Source organism: Podarcis melisellensis (genome assembly GCF_964234715.1).
Source record: "Podarcis melisellensis genome assembly, chromosome: 2".
NCBI lineage: Eukaryota > Metazoa > Chordata > Lepidosauria > Squamata > Lacertidae > Podarcis > Podarcis melisellensis.
In genome coordinates, this window is record NC_138529.1 from 19836778 (window position 1) to 19858704 (window position 21927).

The 21927-nt window shown below is 47.9% G+C and overlaps 1 protein-coding gene across 7 annotated transcripts in view; it reads left to right on the plus strand.

Annotated features, from left to right (window-relative positions):
* Positions 1-21927, plus strand: part of ITGA7 (integrin subunit alpha 7) — an 89992-nt gene that overhangs the window by 63062 nt on the left and 5003 nt on the right. For all 7 annotated transcript variants that reach the window (XM_081898522.1, XM_081898523.1, XM_081898526.1 and 4 more), the window contains 19 exons: positions 1770-1977; positions 2875-3068; positions 4833-4921; positions 5092-5219; positions 6421-6516; positions 7300-7361; positions 7613-7782; positions 8600-8749; positions 9749-9861; positions 10232-10421; positions 11482-11565; positions 11805-11884; positions 14049-14126; positions 16099-16201; positions 17119-17295; positions 18796-18897; positions 19092-19205; positions 20080-20178; positions 21727-21852. In XM_081898522.1, coding sequence (XP_081754648.1) covers positions 1770-1977; positions 2875-3068; positions 4833-4921; positions 5092-5219; positions 6421-6516; positions 7300-7361; positions 7613-7782; positions 8600-8749; positions 9749-9861; positions 10232-10421; positions 11482-11565; positions 11805-11884; positions 14049-14126; positions 16099-16201; positions 17119-17295; positions 18796-18897; positions 19092-19205; positions 20080-20178; positions 21727-21852 — 2363 coding nt within the window. The remainder of the gene's footprint in view (positions 1-1769; positions 1978-2874; positions 3069-4832; positions 4922-5091; positions 5220-6420; positions 6517-7299; positions 7362-7612; positions 7783-8599; positions 8750-9748; positions 9862-10231; positions 10422-11481; positions 11566-11804; positions 11885-14048; positions 14127-16098; positions 16202-17118; positions 17296-18795; positions 18898-19091; positions 19206-20079; positions 20179-21726; positions 21853-21927) is intronic.

Here is a 21927-nt window from a genome sequence, read left to right on the forward strand (position 1 = left end):
AAACTGCAGTTCCCAGGATTTCTTGGGGGAAGTCACATGCTTTCAATGTATGGTGGTATGTAGGCAGCCTATGCCTTGAAGGCTGCTTTCTGGGGAAAGCCTTGCATGCTCTATCAAACACATCTATCGAAAACCTCCTCCTCTCCAGAGCAGAGGCCCCCAGTCTTGCTGCTGCTTCCCATCCCACTACAAAGAGGCTACTTGTAATGTATATATAAGGAGTCACAATTGCATTCCTGGCCAGTGTCCATCCCTCAGCCGTGGACTTTCTCCCAGTTCTCTGGCTCCCACAACACACAGTGGGGAAGGGGGTGGCAGGGAGAGAGTGGGGGTGGGAAGCAGGGGGTGGAGAGTCCACGGGCTTTTCCTGCAGGAAGAATCTTTTCAGAAAGGCAGATTTTTGTCATGAGAAGTGTTTAACTCTGCAGCCATCAGAGATGGTGGGAGGCATCCCTGACCCCCCTTCTGCAGCTAGTTCACATGTTTCTCAATTGCATTTGTTAATTCATTAAAATGTATATAAATTTTAATTGCCCTTTGTTGTGATGCTGAAGCCCATCTTTCAAAAGCAACAGCAGCAGCTCTTTAGAGAACTAATAATAATATTAATAATAATCTTAAAGAAGGTGACTGCTTTAAAACCAGTCAGCTGGACATCCTGCTCCTGGCCTGTGCATGTTTCCCAGTCCTTGGACAGAACTTGCTGCTCCTTTAACAAGACCGTTCTTTAGTGCAGCCTTCCCCACCCTGGTGTTGGTCAGACATTCTTGGACTCCAGTTCCTATCATCCCATACCATTTGTTCTGCTGGCTGGGGCTGATGGGAGTTGGAGTCCAACAACTTCTGGAGGTCAGTGTGCTGGCTGACCTGCTGTAAATCATAAAGAGGCAGACCCACATTATCCATATTCATGGCTAGATAATCCCACAAACGCCCGCTGCTTGTGATACTTCTGTTGTGGCTTGGCCATTATGAGGTTATCCACACATATTTTGCCCTGCTCTTTCCCGCCACAGGTATGTGCTTAAATCTCTGTGCCCAAGTTTTTTTGGGCTGGTGGTGGTGCTGTTACCTCTGAGCTTTCCCAGCAATAATTCGCTCTTTAGTGGTCAATGGGAGCAGAGTCAATTCCAGTTTTTCTCGGATTGCTGTTTGCTCTAGCTGAGCTTTAAAGAGCGGGTTTTCACGGGGCAAGTTCCAGAGCAGAAATAGAGGGTGCTCAGACACAGAGCTTTAAAGCACGTACCATGCCTGGAAAGAGTGGAGGAAAGGTAAGTGTGGATAAACCCTAAATTAGCCCTACTGTCAAGAAACATGAAGATATGCAATTCCAAATTCAAGCAGCAGAGGAGGCAGATAACATGTTCCTTATCTTACCCACTGAGGCTAACATGGGATAGGTGAAAAGCAAGAAGTTGAGAAAAGGGAGAACAAATCTGGCTACCTAGCATGTAAGAAATAAGCTTGTTCACATGTGACTTTAAGCAGTTTTCCAATGAAACAAAATTGTGAAAATAACAGCTTTCATTTACATCCCCCACCCAAATGAAATGGACAGTTTCTAAGCATTGGTGGTTCGTACAACGTGCATTGTGTACATGCGCATGGGCACATTAAGTTCAGAAGCCAGGAGTTGGACCAGTGATAAGATCTTATGACTTTAAAGCTTTTATTGGTGATTTGGGGACCGCATACGTCTTTTCATACTAACACTTTTCCACAACAGCCTCACCCCCGGTGACCATTAACGTGCTTTTCTGCTGTTCCAGGGTTTTCCCTTGACTCTGGAGTGGGGATTACCAGGAAGAATGAGCTGAGTTTTGTAACAGGGGCTCCTCGAGCCAACCACACAGGGGCTGTGGTGATCCTACACAAAGACAACGTCAACCGCCTGGTGCCTGAGGTTATCATCCCAGGAGAGAAGCTCACTTCATCCTTTGGCTATTCCTTGGCTGTGGTGGACCTCAATCATGATGGGTGAGCAACATGGGGTGGAGGCAGCATTCTGCCTGAATGGTGCTTGGGCCAATTCTCTGTTTTAAAGGCTACCCTGGTCCGTTGGGTCGTAATAAGAGCATAAGCTGCCCTACTAGCAGGAGTTACAGCACAGGTGGGCAAGGGGGTACAGGAGAAGTTGGAGCTGGGTTTGGCTTACAACTTGCTCCAGTGATTTACAAGATAACAGACTCCTAACACACATTGTGAGAGCCACTGTGGTGTAGCAGCTAGAACAGTGTCAAACTAAACTAGAGGTATGGAACCTGAGGCTCTCATAATGTTGTTGGACTCCGATGTCCATCAGCCTCAGCTAACCATGGCCAAGGATGATGGGAGTTGTAGTCCAATAACATTTGGATGTGTTCTTCCCTCTTGGATGGGGGGGGGGATAGGGTTGCCAATATTTCAGCTGGCTAACGTAGCATCTTGAGGTGCAGACCCTATTAAACAGTGCTGTTTATCTCCATGATACAAAAGGCTACACCTGCCTGGTTTCTGCACATTAAATTGCCAATAAATGCATAGTAACAGGTCAGGCTGTTGTTGTTTTTTCTGGTGGATTAACAATCCTGCAGAAAGTGAGCTGCGTGTGGGAAAGTAGAAGTAGCTACATCCCATCTAAAATTTGGAATCCCATTATTCCATTGGATTAGCAAGTCCACTCTTGGAAAATATGTGGGCAATAATGTCTTCCCTGCGGGCTTCCCCTAGCAGGGGAAAATAAGACTCATAGCACAGTGAATGAAGAATAACAATGTGTGGGTTTTGCTATAAGAGGTTTTGAGTCGCTTGCTCTGTTTCTCATTCTGGGTATCCAACGTGGCTACGGATACCCTGAGAGCAATGGCAGCCACACTCACTGCATGTTGTCTCTAGCTGGATGGACTTGGTGGTCGGAGCACCGAACCTCTTTGACCGCAAGGAAGGGATCGGAGGAGCAGTCTACGTTTACATCAACCAGGCAGGGCACTGGGACAATGTCCTCCCCATCCGCCTCAATGGTTCCTATGACTCTATGTTTGGTATCACTGTGGGGGCTGTTGGAGACCTCAACCAAGACGGCTTCCAAGGTGAGAGAACTGAGAGAGCCTGTGGCTGTGGGGAACTGGCCCGTGGGGGCTCTTGAACTGGTCTGCTTGAAGTACCTATGAATGTAGGTTTAGAGGCAGGGGATGTCCTGTCAAGGGTCACAGGGGACCCAATCAATGGCCTGAGTCAGCAATTCAAGGCATGAGTCCAAGGCACCAACAGCACCTGCAGGACCACGGACAGCTCCTTGTGGCAGCTAAACAAACTGTTGCCTCTGCAAGCACCTAGCTAGAACTGAAGCCTTCTATATGTTGACTAGACAAGTAGTGTAGTATGGCCGTCCTCCCAAGAGGGGCTGACTTGTTGTTAAAGGGCTCCTTTCCTTATTTTGCAGTCTTTGACTCCTGTAGCTTGGAGAGACAGGGCTACTATGGGAGACTTCTCTGAATTAGAGGAAAGCAGGAGGACTGGGTCCTCTGGCTGAGAGGATCTGGGTTACTGTTTTGACATATCTCCACTGGTTCTGAAGTCATTGGGGGAGGCATAGCAAAGCTGCCCTATACTGAGCCAGACCATTGGTCTGTCTGGAAGCTCTCCAGGGTTTCAGATGAAGGACATTTGCAGCCCTACCCAGGGATTGAACCTGTGACCTTCTGCATGCTATGCAGAGAGATGCCCAGCTGCTGAGATAAGGGGTTCTGATGAAGTTCCTGGAAATTCTTCCCTGCAGGATGGAGCTAGAACCTCATCCTCCTCTGAGATATCCATTATGCAGTGCATGGTTTCTTTCTTCTTTTTTGTGAAATAGTTTTTATTTGATTTTACAAATTCATTCACATAAATAATTAAAAATAATAAAAACTGCACAAGAATCTTCTGAATCTTAAGACTTCCCTCCTCCGTGGGTTCTTAAGTAACTTTTTAAACTGCATATTATAAGTCCATTTATTTTGCAGTCCTCCATTGTATCCAATATCTATGTATCATTGCAAGAGTTATTTAAAACCTGCCAAAGAGTTCAAGTGTTTACAGTGGTCTTTCAGATACCATATAAATTTGTCCCATTCCTTGTTGAAGTTTGATCCTCCCAATTTCTGATTTTCCCAGTTAATCTTGCCATCTCTGTGTAATGTAATCCAATAGTTTCATCTACCAGTCCACCCTGGTAGGTATCTTGTCCTCTTTCCATCTCTGGGCAAGAAGCATCCTGCATGGTTTCTAGGTCATGGTTCATGACAAGGGAAATCTAGGAACTGAGCTTTGTGTCTGCATTTGAAAGCCATCTCCCTTAGCATCAGTGGAATGAACTTCCAAGTGCGCATGTTTATGATTGAAGTGTTTGGCTCTTGAGGATCAAGCTGGGAGAAAAACATGGGCAGGTTAAAGGAGGGGGAGTAGCTGAGTATGTGCAAATGTGAAACGGAAAAAACTCAAGAGGCTGTGATGATCTCAGAGGTGTGGATATCTTGTGCTGCCCTGGTTTATGTGATAAAGATAGGGCAAGGTGTGTCTGCTTTGTAGACTGCTATGTACATTAAGATGATCTGTGGCAGTATGCAATTATGTGAGAGACTCAAATTAGGTTGGCTGTGTGTGAAATGCTGGCAGGTGAGCCTGATGCATCTGCAGCCATTTTTGCCCAGGCTTTTATCTATACATATCATGTGACAATAGATGGGGCTTTCTTTATGTGATATTGTGGGTAGAATTATACATCTCAGTTCATTTCTGAGAGCCAATATGAAGTCCAGAAATGTGGGAGACAAAGACAGTTCTTACTGTTGCTGTTGTTCGTTTTCTTCCAGACTTTGCAGTGGGAGCCCCACTGGATGGCGATGGCAAGGTCTACATCTATCACGGCAGTAATTCAGGGTTTGTCACCAAACCTGCTCAGGTCAGTCTCCCTTATCCCCACCTTGCAGTAAAAGGGAGCGATTTGGGGAGCACTGCGTTCCTGTGGCCTTCCTCTCCTTTCTCTCCTGGCTGCGCATCCTTCCTTTGCTCTCACCCCAAATCATGACCCAATTTATCGCTACCCTGTTTTGCCCCCATCACCCTCTGCAGATTCTGACTGGGGAGAGTGTTGGCGTCAAGATGTTTGGATATTCCTTTTCTGGAGGGTTGGATATTGATGGCAACCTCTACCCAGATCTCCTAGTGGGATCTCTTTCCAACACAGTAGTCCTATACAGGTGAGCATAAAAAAGGACAGAGGAATGAATCCTCATTGATTTGAGATGTGTAAAATACATTGCAGTACAGCAACTAGTCCTATGGATTCACAGTCTGACGGAATTTAACCCACACAGTTGCTTTCCCTTAAGAAGGAATCCTTCAGCCAGCAACTTGACATGCATGGGGTGCTCCTCTTTCACTGGGAGAGTCTCTTGTCCTGTCTTGCAAACAGAAGACCAGATAGCAAGAGGAGGTCCCTGTGGCAGGGCAGACCCAACAACAGAGAGTCAGTACAAGTAGCAGATTAGGTCATACCAGAGCATCAGAACCCCATGCTGCCTATTTAATCCATCAAGGTCTGGTATAACTGTACGATTTGCCAGGTTCAGTGTAGGAATTTGAGACCAAGGTGGCCTTAGTGATCGTAGGATTCTGGCCCAGGGGGGTGCTGACTTGGGGGAGGCTTCACTTTAGGACTCTCTGGGTGACTAGGTTTTGGTGTTGTGACTTCTGCCCGGTGCCCCCATTGCCATGCTCCTTGTCTCTCAGGTCCCTCTATTTCACTGGTGCACTTTGGTAATTTTTTTTAGACTCTGGACTTAATACTCTTGCAACAGTGGGGCTCTTTAGATGGCAATGTGAATTATTTCACTTCCTTTGGAATGGGATAAGCCAGGGGCCACGACACATCCATGGGCTCTGTACAGAATCTCCTGAAAGCTGCTGACCAACACAGAGGAACTTGACACATAATCTAAGGTCACCAAGGGATGACACCGAGACTGTAGTCCAAATCCAGAACTCCTGCAGCCAAACCGTTCTGCAAAAGAGATTGCTTATGTCAGCACAGGAAGGTGGCTGGCTTCTGGACTCCATCACCACTGTGATGTGACTGTTCAGACTTTTGTAAAATGTAAAATAAAGTTGCTGCTGCTGCAATGTGTGTCAGAAAGAGGCTGATAGAAAGCATGGATGTTGTTGGGACTTTGTATGGGGAAACAGAGAAAGCAAGACAGGGAAGATACAGTATCTCTTCGCTTATATCTGGGAGCTTTCTCATCCTTACTTGGATTTTCTGTTGGAGCTTCCTTGAACACACAGCAAGCAACACCTTTCTTAAGAACTCTGCATTACCAAGCAGGGTCCAATGACACACACCCCACCCAAATTTGTCTGCAAGTGACCCAATCACTTATGAATGTCCAATCTACATTTTAGATCCCGACCTGTCATCCGCATCTCCAGAAATGTCACCATCTCCCCCCAGAATGTTGACCTGGAGGCCATGAACTGTCGCCACCATGTGGGCATCTGGTGAGAACTAGTCTTCTTAATGCACAGTCTCTTTCCTTGCTTCTTTGCCGCTCTTCCCGTTCCCTTTTGCAGGTGATGCCAAATGGTGCTTTCATGGATGCGCCTATACACCTGTTGCCTCATCCTCTTGCATGTTAGGTATGCCCCAGTTTGAAAGCACACCAGTGCAACTGGATAAATAGGTACCACTGCAGCGGGAAGGTAAACGGCATTCCTGTGCACTTCGGCTTCCGTCACAGTGTCCCATTGCACCAGAAGCAGTTTAGTCATGCTGACCACATGACCCGGAAAGCTGTCTGTGGACAAATGCCGGCTCCCTTTGGCCTGAAAACGATATGAGCACCGCAACTCCATAGTTGCCTTTGACTGGACTTAACCGTCCAGAGGTCCTTTACCTTTTGACCGTTATCTGATCCAGTGGACCTAACACTGTGCCAATCGCCTGCATGGCTCTATGGGTAGGATTTTTACAGTCACCAGAGCAGAGCTATCTGATGGTTTGGACACCTTATTTTTCTGGAGCTGTTTGTCCAGTTAGCGTATCTCCTGCCAGAATCCCACAGTGCAGGTGTGGTCTTTGGGGTACATCTAACGATTTGGGAGAAGACTCAATGTTGCCCAGGGAGAGTGACACACTTCAATGTTCATAGCCCTCTTAATCCAGGACTAGTCCTCTTTAACTCTAGAAAATGGAGCTACCCCACACCCAAGATATGTTCAGGCCTGCTGAGCTCAGGAGAGCTCTACTGTTAATAAGAGTCTCTTCTCTGCTTCCTTCCTTAGCATGGATGTGAGAGCCTGCTTCAGCTACACTGCCAATCCCCCAAGCTACAGCCCGTCCATCAGTGAGTATTGGCTGGGCCTCACCAGTAGTTTCTTGTTGCCTTTTGGTGCTTAGCTAGGTTACAAGGCAACGCACTGTGTTCCCCACTCAGCTGTTGCATCTGAACTGTGTAGTAGCATCTGTCTCTCCACACTGAGATAATAAGGAAACCCAGGAGATGCTGAATCCTGACACCAATAGAAGGAGCTTTCCGTCTCTTCCTCTTTTGCCCTCTCCCTTGCCCCAACTCACAGCCTCCGCTCCTTCCCCCAGTGCTTGAGTACACTTTTGACGCTGATACCGACCGCTGGAAATCAGGCCAGGCTTCCCGAGTCACCTTCCACAACCGGAAGCCCACAGACGCCGAGCACCAGTTCTCCGGGGTAGTGGAGCTGCCCCAGCAACATGTCCGTTCTTGTACCAAGGCCACACTGCAGCTGAAGGTGGGTTTCTCACTGGAGCATCCCTGGGCTGCTAGAACCACCTGCAATAGCTTTGGGAGCTCAGCCACTTAAAAGTAATTGAGGAATAAAGGAACTTGGGAGTTGAAGGGAGCGGTATGGCAGCCCTGCTTAAGCACTAGGCTTACAACCCGCACTATCCCTCCCACACCCCAGCTTTCTAGTCTCCCTGAGTTAGAAACCCTGTTCTGGGTCACTGAGCGGTATACAAGCCTATGGGACATGGGTGGCGCTGTGGTCTAAACCACTGAGCCTCTTGGGCTTGCTGATCAGAAGGTTGGCGATTTGAATCCCTGCGATGGGGTGAGCTCCTGTTTCTCTGTCCCAACTCCTGCCAACCTTGCAGTTTGAAAGCATGCCAGTGCAAGTAGATAAATAGGTACCACTGTGGCGGGAAGGTAAACGGTGTCTTTGTGTGCTCTGGTTTCCATCACGGTGTTTATGCACCAGAAGCGGTTTATTCAGGCTGGCCATGTGACCCAGAAAGCTGTTTGCGGACAAACGCTGGCTCCCTCGGCCTGAAAGCGAGAGGAGCGTCGCAACCCCATAGTCGCCTTTGACTGGGCTTAACTATTCAGGGGTCCTTTATCTTTTTACCTTTATACAATCTCATGCTGCGGGTCAGGAGGCAGGAACATTTTTTTCTGACAAGGGCCACGTTTGTTTGACTGTAATCTGTTTAGGGCCTGGACAGGATCTGAGCAGCAGGGGGTTGGAATTTGTTGTCGTTTTTGTAGGAGAAAAGGGAGTCATGGGAATTTTCTCTCTCCATAAAAAACAACAACGGCCTCTGTTGCAGGACCAAGTCCGGGACAAGCTGCATCCCATTGTGGTGATGATGAGCTACAACATCAAGCATGCCCGCAGCAAGCGCCAGGCCCAGGGCGCCACGCTGGGCCCACTAATGCCGGTGCTGAATGTTGTGCCACCCAGCACTCAGAGGACAGAGGTAGGCATGTGTGACAGCTGGATCCAAGGCTGAAGCCTGGATCCCCTTCAACACGTGAGCAGCAAAGGCATGTTTCATTGAGAGAAACAAATGAAGAGCCTTATGCCTTGCCATTTATTCTGTCTCCCCTGTGCATTTTGGCTTGTTCAAAGATCTGCATTGTGCATTGGTCCTGAATGGGGTAACTGTGCCCCTGAAGGACCAGGTGTGCAGCCTGGGAGTCATTTTGGACTCACAGCTGTCCATGGAGGCGCAGGTCAATTCTGTGTCCAGGGCAGCTGTCTACCAGCTCCATCTGGTAGGCAGGCTGAGACCCTACCTGCCTGCAGACTGTCTTGCCAGAGTGGTGCATGCTCTAGTTATCTCCCGCTTGGACTACTGCAATGCGCTCTACGTGGGGCTACCTTTGAAGGTGACCCGGAAACTGCAATTAATCCAGAATGCTGCAGCTAGACTGGTGACTGGGAGTGGCCGCCGGGTCCACATAACACCGGTCCTGAGAGATCTGCATTGGCTCCCAGTACGTTTCTGAGCACAATTCAAAGTGTTGGTGCTGACCTTTAAAGCCCTAAACGGCCATAGTCCTGTATACCTGAAGGAGCATCTCCACCCCCATTGTTCAGCCCGGACCCTTAGATTCAGCACCAAGGGCCTTCTGGCAGTTCCCTCATTGTGAGAAATGAGGTTACAGCGAACCAGACAGAGGGCCTTCTTGGCAGTGGCACCCGCCCTGCTGTATTGTTTTTAACACTTGATTGGAAGCTGCCCAGAGTGGCTGGGGAAACTCAGCCAGATGGGCGGGGTATAAATAATTTATTATTATTATTATTATTATTATTATTATTATTATTATTATTATTATTATTGGGTTGTGCACTATTGCAGCTTTTAAGCCAGTGCTTGTCTCCTGTAGGGGGTCTTTGTAAGAGTGCCTCTGGAGCTGCCCCCGCTTGTAGCTCTGCCATGCCCCCCCTACCTTTGGGTGTTGTGTTCCCCCAGGTGAATTTCCTCAAGCAGGGATGTGGGGAGGACAAGATCTGTCAGAGCAACCTGCAGCTGAACTACCGGTTCTGTTCTCGTGTTGATGACGCTGTATTCCATCCCCTGCCCAGGTAAGAGCAGAGTATGAATTCTCACTTGGCGGTATCATTGATATGATTATTTGGTTTTGCTGTGTTTTCTGTACTTGTAAATCGCTGGAGGAGTGGGGGCTTGCTGGGGCTAAAAGGTGGTACAAAAATGTTTTTTTTCTAAAAATTAAAACAAATAACGTTTCTGGTGTCACACAGTAGTTGTGAGTGCAGAAACACGCAAGTTGCTGTGCTTTACCGTGCAACTCCAACACAATGGCATCCCTCCTAGATTTTTCTGAAGGGATGCTGCAGAGGTCAACCTTAACAGGCAGCTGGTTGAGACCAGGACCAGTTCATAATCCCCCCCAAACCCAAGGCCTTCATGGTAACCTCTCTTCCTTTCCTCCAGAGGCGATGATGGCTTGGATGTTTTTTCCATGAGTGACCAAAAAGTCGTAGCCCTTGAGATCCATGTCACCAACTTTCCTTCGGATGCAGCTGAGCCACAGCGGGATGGAGACGATGCCCACGAAGCCATGCTGCTTGTCTCTCTGCCACCTACCTTGTCCTATTCTGCTTTGCGCCTCTACGATGCCATGGTACACGTTGGAAATGGCTGTAATATACTGTATAGTCCACAGAGGGGAGCATAGGAAAGAGCTGATCTATAGGATTGGCTGTCACAGATCTGATGGCACTCAGAATAGATGCTTCCAGCGGCGGCTGGTGCCCTTTGGGACTGGTAGGGCAGGCCAACAGTAAGTGGAGGCAGAACCAGTGAGAGGCAGAGCCTTGGGGGAATCAAGACAGGTTTGTGGAGCACTGCCTCATTTACCCTAATGGACCAGCCTCCACCAGCTGCTTCCACAAAGGAGGCAGCTACCTCTGTGGTTGGAGGCTGACTGGAGTTTGAGCCGCTGACTTCTAAGGAGGTTGCTTTAAATATTTGTGCAAAACATAATCGCCCTGCTCTTAAGCCAGAAAAGGCTACCAGAGCTGCTTACAGTCAAATGGTTAAAAAAAACAAGGCAGTCCCCACCCACGGGTTTACAAATACACAATTAAAATACACAATACAAAGGGAATGGCAAGGGGAAAGGGGAAAGAAGCAAATTCAAGCTGCAGTTCTTGAAGCTCTTAACACAATCGTAAAGAAAAACTAGGGAACACGTTGGGCAACTTTTGATGGTAACTTAGAGTAGTACAGTCATACCTCGGGATAAATACGCTTCAGGATAAATATTTTCGGGTTGCACTCCGCGGTGACCCGGAAGTAACAGAGTGCGTTTCTTCCGGGTTTCGCCACTCGCGCATGCGCAGACGGTCAAAATGACATCACGCGCATGCGCGGCAGCGGCAGCATGCACAGTTGCGTCTTACGTTCTATTCAGGATGCAAACGGGGCTCCGGAACGGATCCCATTCACATCCCAAGGTACCATTGTATGGGTACCATATTTTTCTAAATTATTTGAAATCTGATCTTTGGGGTATGGAAATTGTTTGAGCCGAAAATATGCAGCCATTTATTCTCATCGCATTGTTTGGGATCCTTGGTGCAGAATTTAGATTGGTGTGGGTTAGTAGGTTTTGCTAGCATAGATAAATACACAGCCCTGCAAACCTTCTGATGGTGAAAGAAAAACCTTGTCTTTCATAGGAGAAGGCCCCAACCTGTATGTCTAACCAGAGTGCCTCTTATATGGAATGTGAGCTTGGGAACCCCATGAAACGTGGAACACAGGTGAGGTTCAGATCTGCACCACCACTCCCCTCCCCTCCATGCTTCTTTCAAAGCTCTTATTTTCATCTTAAACTCAGTGGGATAGCGTGGGTTGTCAGTACCCGGGGCAAGGCAAGTAATTTGCACCCCCTAACCCGTGGATTTGCGCCCCCTAACCCTAACCCCCAGATGTTGCGCCCAACCCCCCTGCACCCCCCACGCTACGCCACTGCTTAAACTCACCCCATTTCTCTCTTCAGGTCCGGTTCTACCTTGTTCTGGAAACCTCAGGCATTACCTTGGAGACCACCGAGCTGGAAGTAGGGCTACAACTTAGCACGTGAGTAGGGCGTCCCTTCCTCCCCAGAGCTGAGCTTGCTAGATCCAAAGCAAATGCACATTGCAGGAGCTCCTCCAGAAGCAGTGCAAGACCCGTACAAGCTTATTCGGGTAAATTTGATGGCCCTGAGCTCAGATCTTGCAAGGTCAGCCTCCAAAAAATATAAACTGCTAGGCAACTTGGGTTTGCTTATGTTTTTGGAACTCCTTGATTCATCTTTTGCTAGCATCATGGGATTGTAGAAATTAGGTCAGGGGAGGCTGCAGTAGGAGTCAGGCAGTTTATCAAGGAAAAGAGAGGGTACAGGTAGCAGAGATTAGCATGTGGGGGTATCAGTCCCTGCCGTTGGGCTACTTCCATCCAAACTGGTGTTTATTGCAGCTGTATTCTGCAAAATAGGGACACGGGTGGCGCTGTGGGTAAAACCTCAGCGCCTAGGACTTGCCGATCGCATGGTCGGTGGTTCGAATCCCCGCGGCGGGGTGCGCTCCCGTCGTTCGGTCCCAGCGCCTACCAACCTAGCCGTTCGAAAGCACCCCCGGGTGCAAGTAGATAAATAGGGACCGCTTACCAGCGGGAAGGTAAACGGCGTTCTGTGTGCTGCGCTGGCTCGCCAGATGCAGCTTGTCACGCTGGCCACGTGACCCGGAAGTGTCTGCGGACAGTGCTGGCTCCCGGCCTATAGAGTGAGATGAGCACACAACCCTAGAGTCTGGCAAGACTGGCCCGTACGGGCAGGGGTACCTTTAAGGTAAAGGTACCCCTGCCCGTACGGGCCAGTCTTGACAGACTCTGGGGTTGTGCGCCCATCTCACTCAAGAGGCCAGGGGCCAGCGCTGTCCGAAGACACTTCCGGGTCACATGGCCAGCATGACATCGCTGCTCTGGCGAGCCAGAGCCGCACACGGAAACGCCGTTTACCTTCCCGCCAGTAAGCGGTCCCTATTTATCTACTTGCACCCGGAGGTGCTTTCGAACTGCTAGGTTGGCAGACGCTGGGACCGAGCAGCGGGAGCGCACCCGCCGCAAGGATTCGAACCGCCGACCTTTTGATCGGCAAGTCCTAGGCGCTGAGGCTTTAACCCACAGCGCCACCTACGTCCCAAGGGGTACCTTTACCTTTATTCTGCAAAATATTCTTGACCAGGGCTGTTTTTCAGGGGATACTTGAGGGTACGCAGTATTGGCACCTCTTTTTGTTGTTATTAAAAAGTGTGGCACTTACTGTAAACATGGTAAGTACTGGCACTTATTTTTCTAGGGGGGAAAAGCACTGTTCTTGACACAATAATTGCTTGTTGGTTTAGCCTGCTTTATTAGCTGTTCTGCCATACTTCCCCAGTAGGGACACAGGTGGCGCTGTGGTCTAAACCACTGAGCCTCTTGGACTTGCTGATCAGAAGGTCGGCGGTTCAAATCCCTGCAACAGGGTGATCTCCCGTTGCTCTGTCCCAACTCCTGCCAACCTAGCAGTCTGAAAGCATGCCAGCGCAAGTTGATAAATAGGTACCGCTTCAGCGGGAAGGTAAACGGTGTTTCTGTAAACTCTGGCTTCCAACACTGTGTCCTGTTGTGCCAGAAGTGGTTTAGTCCTGCTGTCCACATGACCCAGAAAGCTGTCTGTGGACAAACGCCTGCTCCCTCAGCCTCAAAGCAAGATGAGCGCCGCAACTACATCTTCAGTCACCTTTGACTGGACTTAACCGTCCAGGGGTCCTTTATGTTTACCTTACCCTTTACTACCACATTGCAGTCCATAGGGGCTTTAGTACAACAAACTTAAACCATAAGTGTTCTAAAAAAAACGTACGGGATGTCGGCAGCATCTGCACTGAAAGGAAGCATTGTGACTACCCTGAAATCTTTTAGGCACAAACAATATTGAAAGTGAGCTTGCATATGATCACCATGATAGCATCACGAGCGCTAATCAGCATGAATGTGCAATAAAACAGGATGTCTGGAGAGACCTGTAAGCCAGTGGCGTAGCGTGGGGGGTGCAGGGGGGGCCGGCCGCACCGGGCGCAACATCTGGGGGTTAGGGTTAGGGGGCGCAAATCCACAGGTTAGGGGGCGCAAATTACTTGCCTTGCCCCGGGTGCTGACAACCCACGCTACGCCACTGCTGTAAGCTAAACTCCTGCAACTCTCTTCTCTCCCACAGGATCTCGGAGCAGCCTGGGTTGGCCCCAGTTCAAGCACGTGCCCATGTGATCATGGAACTTCCTCTCTCTGTTTCTGGGTAAGGGTCACATGACGGTAGTTCACACCCAGTTCAAGTTAACTCGACTTCATTGTCAGAGTGTTAAAACGTTTTGCAGCTGCTGAGAGATGCATCCAGAACAGAAGCATTCTTGAAGCATGCATGATAAAAAGCCACTTGGAATTTATTACAGTGGTACCTTGGTTCTCAGTCTTAATCCGTTCTGGAAGTCCGTTCCAAAACCAAGGCACGCTTTCCCATAGAAAGTAATGCAAAACAGATTAATCCGTCCTAGACTTTTAAAAACAATCCCTAAAACAGCAATTTAACATGAATTTTACTATCTAACGAGACCATTGATCCATAAAATGAAAGCAATAAACAATGTACTGTACTATAACATAATTAAAACAGTATTGTAGATGATAAAAATTAAAATTATTTTTTTTTCTTACCTGCACTAATGATAGTCATTGTTTGGATGGGGGGATTTTATCCATTTCTGCAATCACACAATCAATCAATCAATCAATCAGTAGCTGAACTGGGTTCCACACAGTCACAAAAACAAATTAAACTAAAAAGCCTCAAAAACAAAAATGCAAAATAAATAGCAAAAACAAAAGTGCTAAACTTAATCTGTTCTGAAAGTCCATTTGACTTCCGAAATGTTCAAAAACCAAGGCACAGCTTCTGATTGGTGCAGGCGCCCCGGAAACAAAAGCCAACAGCCGCATTGGATGTTCAGCTTCCAAAAAAAGTTCAAAAACTGGAACACTTCCAGGTTTTTGGAGTTTGAGAACCCAAGTGTTTGAGAACCAAGGTTTTTGAGAATCAAGGTACCACTGTATTTGCTCATGGGTAATTCTTTAAAAATCTACCTTGTATTTTAAATTTTGATATAACAATTCCCGCATGTCATTCTTCCATGAAGCCCATTCCAAAATGCTCCAATGGTGGAAAAGTTGCATTGTAAGAGGAATCGCATGCAAATGTGTTAAATATGTGTATTTTGTTCATAAGAGTATGTTGGGCTGCCTTCATACACAAGTCAATCCCAGCTCCTAGCCTGCCTTGACCTTCTCTGCCAATCATAGGCATTCACTGAACCTTATTTTCTCCACTTAGGGTGGTGAACTGCACACCAAAATAAACTAGTTCTGTCCTGAATCATTGGTACCAGGGGCAGTGCCGGATTTACATATAAGCTAAACAAGCTATAGCTTAGGGCCCCGCTCTCTTGGGGCCCCCCAGAAAATTTAAGGGGGGGGGGACTGGATGTACATTTCTAATATATAAGAGGGAAAACAAATAAAACCTACATACCTATTAGGTCCATAAATTACCATACAGCATATATCCAACACAAAAAACAGCGACAATTTGTTGTTGACAAAGGACAACTGGACATATAAAGGGCCCCATTACCTTCAGTAGCTTAGGGCCTCATCAAACCTGAATCCGGCCCTGGCCAGGGGGCCTGTTCACATGGCCAAAGAGAATAAATCGAAAAAGCTACGCTGCTTGTGCACAAAACTCAATGCGCATCCATACAGAGCAGATTAGCAGAGATTGAGGTCACGTCCACCCCATACATTTAAAGCTTTCTTATACCTCTTTGACCTTCATGGCTTCCTCAGAGAATCTTGGGAATTGGGGTTTGTTCAGGATGCTGAGAGATGTGAGGAGACCTGTCACAGAGCTGCAATTCCTAGCACCTGTGATGTGGCCTGGGCTTCTGTTTCTCCATCTTCCCATGTACCCTCATGTGGCGTAATGGTTAGAGTGTTGGACTAGGACCTTGGAGAGCAGGGTTTGAATCCCCTCTCAGCCACAAAGCTCACTGGGCGACCTTGGGCCAGTCACCGTCTCTTAGCCTAACCCTACCTCGCAGAGTTGTTGTGAGGATGGAATGGGGATGACGACGACGACAACCACGTACATCACCTTCAGCTCATTGGAAGAGAATAAATAATCTAATTAATAAGCAATCTCTTCTTTTTCTCTGCAGAGTGGCCGAACCAAATAAGCTCTTCTTCAGCGGGATGGTGCGGGGCGAAAGTGCCATGAAGAGGGAAAGCGAGGTGGGCAGTCCTTTTCTCCTCCAAGTGACGGTGAGTGACACTTGTCCCCTCCAGATCGAAGCCTTGAGCCGTCGTTCGCAACCCCTTCAATCAGAGTATTTCTAGAGTATCGTAGCCAGTTGCTGCTAGAACTCAGGAGGTTTGGAGGTGGGGGTCTGTTCTGAATAGGGAATGGGATCTAGGGTGTTTGAGATAAAGAGATTGTCGGTTTTTTGTTTATGGTTACTGTGTCCTCCCTGTGCAACTGCTTTCTTCCTTTCTCTATATATCAATGGGATATCCTGCTCCAATAATCTTAATCAATCAAGCGAACATTTATTGTGTGTGACCAAAAGCCATTACAAATTCAGTTACAGATCCAGCAAGTCAATTAAAACCTGTTAAAAGAAACCCAGAGATATAGATCCATTTACAATAAGTCAAATTAATGAATCGTCTGCACAGTATTGTCTTTTATATAGCTGGCATGAGTACTTTTTTAGCGACTTTAGAAGATAGGGCTGTTTTGCATGTGACGAGCAGATCACAGCCAGATGATAACCAACATATTTTCACTTCAGGGTTCTGTCCCAGTGTCTGTTCCAAAAATCTCTTTCTGGGGTTTTGATAGTGCTGACAATGGAGAATATAATGGGGGAGCTCTTCTCCCTCACCTGTCCCACAAATACAAAGAATAATCTTAATCAAAGTTACTTAGATTAATCATGAAATATGTATGTGCCTTTTCAATGCATATTTATGGGTGGTGGGGATTTCACTCGTGTTAATAACTATTGGAGGGGGTACTGAGTCCAGCTTAATGCAAAGCACACAAGTGTAACCTTGTTTATATGGAGTAAAACCCAGGGGGTGGCGCAAGGTTGGAGGAGGAGTTTGCTTCCCTTCGGCACCCAGTTTCCTTTTCATTCTCCTCCAACACAGCTTGTCCTTCTCTGTCCACACACCAGGTCTCAAACCAAGGCCAGTCCCTGAATACGCTGGGCTCAGCCTTCCTCAACGTCATGTGGCCCCATGAAATTGCAAATGGAAAGTGGCTCCTCTACCCACTGAAGCTGGAGCTATCGACCCAGCCTCAGCATCGCGCGATCTGCAGCCCAAAACCCAACTCACTCAATCTGGCTCTGGTAGGTGCCGTGGGAACTTGACAAACAAGGGGTTGCATGATAAGCAGGCAATGTTGATGATAGCAGTTGATGATAGCACTCATCTCCTCTCTTCCAGGCAGATACATCTTTGATTCTGGTACTAGTTGCCATGGGGTTGTTGTTTTTTTAAGGTTCACTTGTCGTTTTTATGATAGTAGTCAGGTCCTCCCGCTCCTGCCAGGTTCTTAATAAATACCTGCTGTTTGTAATAGTGAAAGCACAATTAATATTGTGTATTCATGATTTCTCCTAGGGATGTTCAAACATTGCCCATTCTTTTTTTGCAGTTATTTCTGCCTTCCTGGGTGGTAAATTTATCTGTAGAAAGAGTTGTGGTTTTTTGTTTTTGCATTGATACGAAGTGCACAGTTCCTGGTTTTTGTTGTTCTCTCCGTCGTATACACAACCGGCAGGTGGATGCAAAGTAGATGTGCCACTGGCCACTCATCTGATCTTAGGAGACCAGTGGACAGACAACTCTGCCATAGCCTAACTCCCTCCAGCAACTAACATGGTGGGAGAGGAGGGGCTAGGATTGCTTCCTCTCCCAATCAACAAAGATTTGTTAACTGGTTAAATCACAGATCATTCCCTGTCCACAAGGATTTGTTTTATGCGGTTTCCCATACCAAGACACGGTCAGGTTCTAATCACCTCTGTTCAAAAGCCCCATCTTCTGTGTGCAGTTGGCCTTGCAAAAGCACAGGGCTGGCTTTGTTTCACATTCTTCCTAATTCAAAAGCACAGACCTAATGTTAATCTATCAGGGGTCAGCAAACTTTTTCAGCAGGGGGCCAATCCACTGTCCCTCAGACCTTGTGGGGGGCTGGACTATATTTTGAAAAAATACCATATTTTTTGCTCTATAAAACTCACTTTTTCCCTCCTAAAAAGTAAGGGGAAATGTGTGTGCGTCTTAGGGAGTGAATGCAGGCTGCGCAGCTATCCCAGAAGCCAGAACAGCAAGAGGGATCGCTGCTTTCACTGCACAGCAATCCCTCTTGCTGTCCTGGCTTCTGAGATTCAGAATATTTTTCTTCTTCTTTTCCTCCTCCAAAAACTAGGTGCGTCTTGTGGTCTGGTGCGTCTTATAGAGTGAAAAATACGGTAATAACGAATGAATTCCTATGCCCCACAAATAACCCAGAGATGCATTTTAAATAAAAGCACACATTCTACTCATGTAAAAATATGCTGATTCCCGGACCGTCCGTGGGCCAGATTTAGAAGGCGATTGGGCTGGATCCGGCCCCCAGGCCTTAGTTTGCCTACCCATGGTCCAATTCATCAATTTATGTGTGTATCAGTTTGCTGGTGGTTTTTTTCTGCCTTGTGTCTGGTGTGTGTGTTTAATGGACCCTCGACAGTTGCCTGCAAATCGGTTGCCTGCTTGAGGCAGCGGTGAGGACCAGTTTTTGGTTTGTGATCAGAAAATGACATGTTTCTGAAGTGTCCCCAATCCCTTGCTCTTTTCTTCAGGAGCCTCTTCACCAGGGTAGGAAGAAGCGAGAGGCGGAGCCGCCTGAGGTGTCTGCCAACCGGCCACTGACTTATTGGGGAAAGCAAAAAAATGTCACGTTGGTGAGTGAGATTTTTCACATTGAAAGCATTACCTCTGCCGGCCCTCCACTCAAATTTGCTGTCTCTTAACCCGTTTTTCCTTAAACAACAACCTTAAACACCTGGGTTTTGATGGATCTCTGATGTGTAGGATATAATGTTTGGCAAACCGACTGGTACTAAAATACTTGATGACTCTTTGCCTCATGCTTCAGGACTGTGCTGTGGGCACTGCTCATTGCCAGCTTTTCCAGTGTCCTCTCTACAGCTTTGACCGTTCAGCTGTGCTCAGCATCTGGGGCCGTCTCTGGAACAGCACCTTCCTAGAGGTTAGTTGGGCTCCTCCTGCTGGATATTAGATGAACAGCAATATGTGTAAACCTCTGGGGTAAAGGTAGCGATAAAGGGACCCCTGACCATTAGGTCCAGTCGTGACCGACTCTGGGGTTGTGGCACTCATCTCGCTTTATTGGCCGAGGGAGCTGGCGTACAGCTTCCGGGTCATGTGGCCAGCATGACTAAGCCACTTCTGGCAAACCAGAACAGCGCACGGAAACGCCGTTTACCTTCCCGCCAGAGCAGTACCTATTTATCTACTTGCACTTTGACGTTCTTTCGAACTGCTAGGTTGGCAGGAGCAGGGACCAAGCAACGGGAGCTCACCCTGTGCGGGTATTTGAACCGCCGACCTTCTGATAAGCAAGTCCTAGGCTCTGTGGTTTAACCCACAGCGCCACCCGCGTCCCTTAAAAAACCTCTGGGGTAAACTGTGCAAATTAAGGACTTCTTCCTGCCCAGCTAATTTCAGGTCACAAATAATATGTTTTGGGGAGTACCTCCATGAATTGTGTGGCTTGGCTCACAGCGGTAATTGCTTGCAATCCTAGATGAGAGAGTTCCACTTAAAAGGGCCATTTAGAACCTAAAATGAAGTTATGCATCGGACACAATGGAACCCTTGCAATACTCATGGCAATGGTTTTCAGTATCCTAACTGCAGGCTTGTCCATTGCCTGGGATAACTCTGTTGGTAGCGCAGGGGACTCTTGATCTCAGGGCCATGGGTTTGAGCTCCACATTGGGCAAAAGATTCTTGCAGTGCAGGCGGTTGGGCTAGCTGGCACTCAGGGTCCCTTCCAAAACTACCGTCCTATGATTCTATGACTTTTGGTTGTTCTGAGCCCTCTTCCCTTTTGCCTTTAGGAGTACTATGACACGACATCGGTGGAAGTGATTGTTCGAGCCAGCATCACCGTGAAATCTACCATCCGCAACCTGGTTCTGAAGGATGCCATGGCGCAGGTACCGGAGCCTCACGTGCTTAGCTCATTTGCCACTTGTTATTTTCCTTGCGCAATCTGAAATACTTTGCAGCCAAGGACAATTTGTATCTTTAGGTTGTGAACTGCCCTGTGATCTTTGGGCGAAGAGCAGCATACAAATTTAATAAATGAATAAATGATTTCTACAGTTATGCCTTTCTCACTGTCTCTCCCCCCCCCTCCCCGTTGCTGCTGCCGGGTCAGAGAGAGGAGGTATCTTAACTGAAATGATATGATGATGATAATTTATTTATTTATTTATATTATTTATACCCCGCCCATCTGGCTGGGTTTCCCCAGCCACTCTGGGCGGCTTCCAACAGAATATTATAATACAGTAATACAATAGTCTATTAAACATTAAACAATAATACAATAGTCTATTAAACATTAAAAGGGACGCGGGTAGCGCTGTGGGTAAAACCTCAGCGCCTAGGACTTGCCGATCACATGGTCGGCGGTTCGAATCCCTGTGACGGGGTGAGCTCCCGTCGTTCAGTCCCAGCTCCTGCCCACCTAGCAGTTCGAAAGCACTTATAAGTGCAAGTAGATAAATAGGTACCGCTTTATAGCGGGAAGGTAAACAGCATTTCCGTGTGCTGCTCTGGTGCCGGTTCACCAGAGCAGCTGCGTCACACTGGCCACATGACCCAGAAGTGTCTGCGGACAGCGCTGGCTCCCGGCCTCTAGAGTGAGATGAGCGCACAACTCTAGAGTCTGTCAAGACTGGCCCATACGGGCAGGGGTACCTTTACCTTTACTAAACAGGGCTGCCTTCAGATGTCTTGTAAATGTCTGGTACAGTAGTTGTTTTTCTCTTTCACATCTGGTGGGAGGGCATTCCACAGGGTGGGTGCCACTACCGAGAAGGACCTCTGCCTGGTTCCCTGTAACCTCACTTCTCGCAGCGAGGGAACCGCCAGAAGGCCCTCGGCACTGGACCTCAGTGTCCAGGCTCAACGATGGAGGTGGAGACGCTCCTTCAGGTATACTGGGCCGAGGCCGTTTAGGGCGTTAAAGGTCAGCACCAACACTTTGAATTGTGCTTGGAAATGTATTGGGAGCCAGTGTAGATCTTTCAAGACCGGTGTTATGTGGTCTCGGCGGCAGTTCCACTTCTCCCTGTCCCAGTAAAATATGCAATGCCCATTTAAAAAGGGAGGGGGGGAAGGATACGAAAACAAGGAGCGAGATACTGTCCAAGAAAACAAGCCTTTTAAATCAGATACGGGCTTTTATGCACATAGCCCAGAGTGTTGCCAACAGTATTGGCATGGGATGCCATGCAGACTGAACCTCCTCCCTATGCAAATAGCAGTAGCAGGCTGTCCAAAGAGACTACCAGTCTGTAAGCACCCTTAGTTTGATCACAGTCTTTTGTTTCAGAAAGTGCCAGTGATAGTGGTGCCTGTTCCTCGGAGAGTGAGGTGGTTTTACAGCTGAGCTGAACAGTGGCTCAGGCTGCCATTCTTCAACACATTTTGGTTTGCTCTCTCACTTTCTGCAACCTTGCTTCCCCCCCCCCCAGATCCCAGTGATGGTCTACTTGGATCCCAGCGTAGCCGTGGTACGAGGCGTGCCTTGGTGGATCATCCTCATTGCAGTACTAGCTGGGATCCTAGTGCTGGGGCTGCTCGTCTCCATCCTATGGAAGGTGAGCTGGCCTGGAGAAAGGGGCAGCGGTGACCAGGATGGTTCTGTGGGGCTTTGCCCCTCTTCCAGGGGTTGT